We start from the raw sequence: 8,287 nt of genomic DNA, 5'->3' as shown, positions 1-8,287 counted from the left end.
TCCTGAGATGCACCTAATAGCTCCAAACTCAGATAATCGTTTTACCTTCATATTAAAAATATGAAAATATAATATAAACATATCAAAACATTTGGCAACAGAGTCTGTGTGACACCAAGGATGCCTAAATACTGTGTCTGGGGTTGTAGGCTCACTTTTTAAATCCTGTACGTTCCTTTGCAATATTTTCTGAGGAGAAAATGGAATAAGAAACAGTATTTCAGAATGCACAGCAGCTTCTCTTCTTACTTTCATTTAGAGCCACAACATCTAAGTCATAAATTACACAGGATTTCTGTAAAACAAACAAAAGCAAACAATTAAGGTAACTGGAAGACAGCAGCTGAAAAGCTTGAATTTGCACACGATTTCATATGCAAAAGATTTGGTGGGAGTCAGTGGAGATGTTTTTCTTTGACTATTTAACAGAAAGAACTGATCCTGCAAATCTTTACTCACATGAATTGTTACAGACGTACAGATTCTTCTGTTGGCTACCCCAATTTTCACTAACTTGCAGTTAAGCACACTAATCTGTGAAGTACTGAGCACAAGGTGAAAAAATCCAGTTGGAAGGAACAGGGAAATGTAGAACATCATTACCCATTTAACAAAGGCAGAGGCCATTGATTCTTATAAAGGATGTTAACTTCTTTTGTGAAATTCACTAAAATTCTCTATTTCCTTGCCTCTATTTAATACCAAGGAATACCCCAAATGGATCAAGGCAAATTATCAAAATAGCAGCCTGCTCCCATAAATCATTTATGTACTGACTGCAAATGTAGGTTTAAAACAAAAAAAAAAAAAAATCAGCAAACCCAGGACTCTTCCTTTCAGCAACAAACTCAACTAGATAATTAGTGCTGGCCAGAGAAACAATCAGACCCAGTTGTGCAATGCAGTAGGAGCTTATGTTGCAATCTTGTACTCTGAAACTATGAACACTGAACCCTGAACTCAGGCACAAAGACAGAGAATATTGTCACATGCAGGAAAAAATATGTCCTAACTTCTCCACCTGCCCTTCTCCTGCCTGCTTCTTGGCAGGTTTACCAAGCATGTAGTGAGACACAGAGAAGTACAACCCCTGGATTCATCATGTTCCTCTCTCAACCCAAACCCAGCTGCCACAACCACTTCTGACAACAAAGAGAAGCTTCCAGAGAAGACAGCCTTCCAAGCTGGAATTCATGACATTCAGAGCGCAGGGGGGTGAGAAAAGGCATCACATAAAACAGTGCTAATCCTGATTCAAAATGAAGAACTTACACATACAGTGTCACAAGGTAGTGGAACATTGACTACATCCACAAAGCTTCACCTAAAATCACTCAGCTGAATCAAAAGGAGAGGAAAAAATCAAAGGTTCCCCCATGTTACAATAAGCCTTTTGCCTCTTTGGCTGACAATATTTAATGCTACCTGAAATTCTGGAGAGGACACAAGAAATTTGTTTCCTTTTTCTTTCTGTAGCCATAGTTTTGGCTGTCCCTGCACACTGGCTGCCCTGTGCCAGGGTCATCCCCATGAAGGCTGGCCTGCAGAGACCCAGGAAGGCTTCCACAGTGCGCACTGCTGGGGGAGAAGATGCAGGACCTGGGAAGGGATCAGAAGTGATGGACAGAGGCAGAAACAGAAGGCAGGAAAGATACCGCAGTGTCTAAACCTCAGGATGGATGCTAAAGCTGTCATCAATAACATTATTAACACTTACTGGTCTAAATCTAGGGTACAGGAAGACTATAACTTAGTGATTTTAAGAATGACTTGTCGCTAGTCACATATCAATCATGCATGAAGAAATACAGCATCTGCACTTCTACTTGTGACTTGGTCAGAGTGCCAGGAGACGTAGTGTTTTTATTACACTTCAGAGTTCACACAAATTCCAACATGCAGCTTTGTAACTTTGGATTTGCTTTAATTTTGTACACACTTGGGTAAGGTCCTTGAATACAGGCATCAGCCACTATGATTTGTGCTAGGTGTAGACTGTAACTGTAAAGTATGAAGACCTGTTTAAAAGAGGGAGCAAGGCAGAATCAGAAGTACCCAACCATAACCTTGTCATCTCAAGGAATAAGACACCACCCTGGTTTAGAGATAAGATTCTGCAGGAAAGATAAAGAAGTAGCTTTGGGAGATAATGGTACAATAAGAAATTCAAATTCAGAGAACAATAAATAACAGTGACCAAGGAGTGATGGGTACAAGTTACTCCTGGGGAGATTCCAATTGGATTCCCGAAGAATATTTTTCACCATGCGAATGGTTAGACATTGCAATCATCTCCCAAAGGAAGCAGTGGATTCCTTACATTGGTTAGTTTTAAGATTCAGCTTGACAGGGTGCTGGGCCAGCTCATTTCAACTAAACTATTTGCTGGAAAGGTTGGACCAGATGATCCTTGAGATTCCTTCCAACCTGGCATTCTGTGATTCTATTTATTGTGGACATAAACTAAGCAGGGTTTATTTCACCTCTGGTTTTGCTTCAGAATAATTAAAAAAAAAAAAAATCAATCTAAGTAGTGAAAGAGTTCTAAAAATTCCCTGTTTGCACAATTCCAGAATTCAGGTTTCCCTTAACTTCAGAGAAAACAGGGAATTTGGAAGAGCTGCAGGTTACATCTAACTTGATGCTTCCAGTTAAAGAGGAAAAACTTGGATGTTCCTTCAACACTGAAGATGCTTTTTTGCAAATATTTTACCATTTGATAGTACTTTTGGGTGGCAAATAAGCTGTTCATCTATCCTTAGCAAGGACCCTCAGTACTGTAAGTGATTAAGAACAGTGAAACCAATTTGACAATGAAATGGTTCATATCATCTGTAAAATCATTATCTGACAGTAGTTAATCAGCAAATTAGCCAGGACAGAAAAAAAAAAAAAAGAACCACCTCTCCACAAATAAAGCAGAGGTAATAGTTTGTTTTAATAGCCATTTAAAAGTTGAGGACAGTAAGAATCACTTCAGTTTGATAACACCATTCCATACAGGATCTTCATCCACAAATAAGGGCCTGGGATTCACTTAAACAAATGTGCTGTACATACATGAAAAAGAAGTGCACATTCCTAAACTGAAGGGATACTACCAGTCCTGCATAAAGTGCTGAGGGAACAATCAAGCAATCCCACATAGTTCTCAACCTCAGCCAAGCCTTGGAAGAGGTGGGGCACCCTCCTCTCCTGAAATTACAGCAGGGAGGTATGCAAATCTCTCCCACCTTTGAGAACAAGGCAGGCAGCATTCCTTCTTCAGGGCTCCCTGAACACTAACACTTCCAAGCTCACATTTCAGCTCAGCCTGTTGGAACTCACTCCTCCATAAACCAACCAACAAACAGCAGAGAAGTGTGGAAAAGGTGAGGGAAACCAAAATGGTACCAAGAGGCTCAAGTTTCTACTGCAGCATCTTGGGCAAAGTGGGGTTTTGAAAATACCACCACAGAGACTGATACTGCTCTGCCATGCAGCGATTTTAGTAAGATGTTGAAACTTCCTGCTATCAAACACTAGTTTTTCCTGTTAAATAGCCCAGCAGACATCCCACCTAACCAGCAAGCATCTGTTGAAGCCACTTTTAAGCTTCCTGCAGAATCAGTGGAGAAAGTCAGACTAGATGAACAGCCAGGTCTCCACAGCCAGCTGTCTCTCCTCCCCAGCTCTAAGCAGAGTTTGTATCGCTGGTGTGCAGTAGATACTGACCTCATAGCCATAGGAACTGTGAGGAGATGGCTGAGATCCCAGATAGTTTTTGCCCTCAATTTTTTTCCCCTTCTGAACAGGAAAAGAGAGCTAAGCAGATACACAAGAGGAAATATTGAAAAAAAAAAAAAAAAGGGAAGCTCTTTGAATAGCTTCTAATGGACTAAATGTATCAATCAACTGCAGCTGCCCTTCCTTGCTGGAAAAGTGCTCAGATCAGCAGTGTCATAACAAGCTGGATTCACCTCCTCTAGTATTTTGATACTGGTTTAGTTATTTTGGAGGTGGGGCTTACTATGAGTTTAGAAGAATTTTACTCTATATTTCAACGTCCTCATCAAAAGCAGACCTGGAGTACCTGTAGGAAAACTATGGACTTTAGAGAAACAAGCAGAAGGGACTGTAACCAAAGTTTCTATTATTTATAGCTTCTTGAAACTCCATGGATTTTTATTCCCTCAATAACAAAATTATCATAGTTAATGACTGCAATAATTTTATTTTTATTTAACAGGGGTAGTCAACAGAGACCAGCAGAGAATTTTGTGCAACCAATCTCATGTGTCTTCCACACCTGAATTATCAGCAGAGAGAGCTCACTTCCTCAGATCACTCCTGCCATCTTCTTGACCTGTATTTTCCCTGTATTCTCTAATTCCAGGGTTGCAATTACTTGTTCAAAATGCAAGCCAGTCCTCTTGTAACAGGAACATGCAGGACAAGGCTCAAACAGTAACAAACAAGAGGTAGGGATACGAGGAAGAAAAACAGTGAGGGCAAAGCAGCATCTAACTGCTGCAGAACACCCTCCTCAAGAAACAGGGATGATGTCCTTGCTCACCAGTTCTGTCGTTCTGTGATGCCTAAACCACATCTAACCCACTGGCAAAGTGTGGGTCTCTATCTCCCTCTTCTGTTAACACCACACAGACCAGAATGATGCTGCACTACAGTTGGTTATTTCACAAACCTGAAAAGATAGCTGTACTAGTATTCTAAGGTTTCTTGTCCCTACAGATCACCAAGGAATAATATAGTTCCACCTCAAAAGCCCTATTTAAGAGAACAACCAGGCTTCAAAGTCAAGATCTTGCAGAAGCAGCAAGTGCCAGAAGTCAAGTGTGCAACATTTCTTTGGTCTCCTGGAGTTTAATTTATTTAACTTAGAATCATAGAATCAACCAGGTTGAAAGAGACCTCCAAGATCCTCCAGTCCAACCTATCACCCAGCCCTATCCAATCAACCAGACAATGGCACCAACTGCCTCATCCAGGCTTCTCCTGAACATCTCCAGGGTCGGTGACTCCACCACCTCCCTGGGCAGCCCATTCCAATGGGCAATCTCTCTCTCTGTGAAGAACTTCCCCCCAACATCCAGCCTAGAGCTCCCCTGGCACAGCTTGAGGCTGTGTCCTCTTGTTCTGCTGCTGGTTGCCTGGGAGAAGAGCCCAACCCCCACCTGGCTACAACCTCCCTTCAGGTAGTTGTAGACAGCAATGAGGTCACCCCTGAGCCTCCTCTTCTCCAGGCTAAACACCCCCAGCTCCCTCAGCCTCTCCTCATAGGGTTTGTGTTCCAGACCCCTCCCCAGCTTTGTTGCCCTTCTCTGGACACGTTCCAGTACCTCAACATCTCTCTTGAATTGAGGAGCCCAGAACTGGATACAATACTCAAGTCTAGAGGCTGAAATATGATAGTCCTTGATCAATGGAATGAGAAAGGCATCTCCAGAACACAATTTTACCTTACAAAGATGCATCTCCTTCCATTGAATAGGGATGGTTCCAGACAACCAGACCAGTCACGGAAATTTTAGCTGGCTACAGCTGCACACTAAGATGAATCTCATCCCCTATACTCAAACTTTATGATTAAGTTTCGATTTACATGACCTAATTACATGCTACAGTTTCCAGAAGAATATCTGGCTCGTTCAATGTCCAGAACGGATTTCTTTTTTTTTTTTTTAATTAAACAAGATAGTGCAGTAAAATTATGCCCTACATTGCACGAGCACTGAATGAGTTGGTAGCCTTTATCCTCTTTGCTTTAATCTCTGTACCTTGGTTTCCATGTGTGCAATGCTGAGTATTCTACCTAGTGTTACTAAGCAGGTTATGAAGATAAAAATCTAAACCAGATCTAAAATGCAGCATTATGAAAAACCTCACAAAGAAGTTCATATTCTGTGGTCAGTACAAGATAAATAAAGGACAAATAAAGCCTGGGGCTCCATGCATGACTGAGGATAATAAAGCGTGTGCTGCTGGAGACACAGGGATCTTTTGGACAAACTAACAATCCCATGAACCTTGGCAACAATGAAATCAGATTTGCTATGGATTTGGGTCTTGCAGTGAATTAAATCTGAGATCTGTGATGCAAGCTCCAGCTGGAGTGGCTGGTTGGAGCATTTTTCAGTCTGTCTGTGTAGTCATCTCTGTCTCATACTGAAAGAACTAATGCTGGACACTTTCCTTCTGGAGAATACTCTGCCTCTCTTCCAGTCAGCACCTTCCTTTCAAGGAACTACTTGGGAGCTTAATTATCTTTTAGTTTGACCCGTCAAATTTGTTTTAAAATCAACTAGTCAATTCCAAAGGTATTTTAGGAGCAAAGGAATGAGGGACACAATCTTCAAAATCTTGTTGACATCAGAAAGGAAGGCAGAAAGATCAAGGAAGGACAGAACTGAGGTCTGCTACTTCTGACTATGACACCCAGCTGTTGAACATTGAATGTTACTCTCAACAGCACAGGGAAAGTTCATAACTGGCTTCTGACTGTTCTCTGCTCAACAGAGATGTTTGTTTAATATTATACTAAAACAATCTTAGTAGACAATCACTCTTGGGAGGGAGGCAGGACATCAGTTTTGGTTAGTTTTACAGCAATCTTCAGAAAAGGGTAAAAACTCTGCTTTTTTGTTTGTTTCCTCCCTTCTAGTTTAGAAAAATACCACTCACCACACCCACAGAGACAGAAACACAAAGGCTTGTAATAGTTTTTCTTAAAAGCTAGTTGAGAAGAGTACTGCTTATCAGCCATGAAACCAACCAGAGTGCAAACACTGACTACATTCTGGGTGGTATTTTTTGGGGTTGGTTGGGTTGTTTTAAGGACTGACTCACAAGTACAAATAGCTCACTGGCAACCAGAAGTATTGTTAAGGAACAGCTACCATCTATTAATAAACAGGTTTAGGCATATCTGAGACTCATAAGAATTGTGAATAAACACTGTTATTTGTTAACATGTCCAAGCAAACCTCTGCAATAAGCTGTGTCAGTAACACTCATTTCCACTGCAGCCTTTCAAATACAATCAGATCTGTCATTAACTGATTGGTTTGAAAATCCTGACTTCTCAAAACTCTGGCCTAACTCCTTAGCTGTTACCAACACACACTGTCAAGTAACATTTGATTGGGGTAACCAGACTGCCAATGTAAATTAGAGCTTTAGGATTGAGCCCCAGGATGGAATAGCTGAGATGGTAAATCTCCAAAAGGTCAAGCAGCACTTTTGTTTATCTGAACTGCTGGGATACAGCTATCTTCTCTTTCCCTTAAGCCCACTACAAGTAAAACCACAAAAGAAGAGATGGGAAAATGCAGCACAAAGTAATGGCAAAACAAACTTGCTTGGTTTTGTTAAGTTTTGGGGTTGTTTTTCTTTAACATCTGACACGTTTTCCTGTGAGTAGTTTTTTTTTTTTTCTCTCCCAGTCCTCCACTGAACCACAACATGTTCCAAATTTCAAGAGAATCCGAAAGCTCATTACTGCTGTATGAGATCTGTAACTCCAGACATTGATCTTCCCCATCTACAGGAGTGTTTGCTGTAGATTTAGTTCATAAAGAAATGCCTGTAGCAGATGGTGAACACAACTGTGTATAAAAAAAAAAAAATTCCTAGATGTCATAAGATTAATACAGCCCACTGCTATGCATCTGAAAACGGTCTGCTGCCTGCCAGCCTCCCCTGCCTATATCTATCTTACTTCTGAATGACCTCCACATACCTCCCCAAAGCATGGCCATAATAGACTTTTCTAGGGAGTTCCTTAAAATTAGTTTCCTCTGTGGGCCTGGTAAAGCAATGACATGCTTGCACTGAAGCATCTCATCAGGCCAGGACAGGTGGTCCTATTGCAGAAGTAAGGGAGGCCTGATATCCTGCTATCTCAGACACAAGTGTCTTGGGCCAAACACTGTGCAAAGCTCTATCTCCTTTTTGCAATCAGCAAGTACATATTTTACCATTGCAGAACGGATGCATGACTGAAGTGATCTCAGACTGGCATCTATCATGTCACTTTTCACAGCTACTAGTCACACTTCCTACTGCGTTTTCCCTTCTCCCAAATTTCATCAGTTAGAGGGAGTTAAAATTCAAGCACTACATTCAGATTTCACAGTTTTGTGAACAAGCAAATTATTTTGTCGAACCTGAAAACCATGAGGAAACTGTGTGGGAGATCTATTTTTTGTACTGTGAACTCTTTCTTACCAGGCCAGTGGCAAAACCAATTGGGCTAAAGGAGTCCTTGTTTACATCAACAAAAGAATTT

The 8,287-nt window shown here is 41.1% G+C and overlaps 1 protein-coding gene across 1 annotated transcript in view; it reads right to left on the bottom strand.

The window, feature by feature from the left end:
- Positions 1-220: 220 nt before the first annotated feature.
- LOC128977223 (ras-related protein Rab-10-like) overlaps positions 221-8,287 on the bottom strand; it is a 30,469-nt gene continuing 22,402 nt past the window's right edge. The window contains exon 6 of the mRNA XM_054394716.1: positions 221-295. Coding sequence (XP_054250691.1) covers positions 221-295 — 75 coding nt within the window. The remainder of the gene's footprint in view (positions 296-8,287) is intronic.

This window comes from Indicator indicator, chromosome 31, assembly GCF_027791375.1.
Source record: "Indicator indicator isolate 239-I01 chromosome 31, UM_Iind_1.1, whole genome shotgun sequence".
NCBI lineage: Eukaryota > Metazoa > Chordata > Aves > Piciformes > Indicatoridae > Indicator > Indicator indicator.
This window is presented reverse-complemented; position numbering and strand designations above follow the sequence as displayed.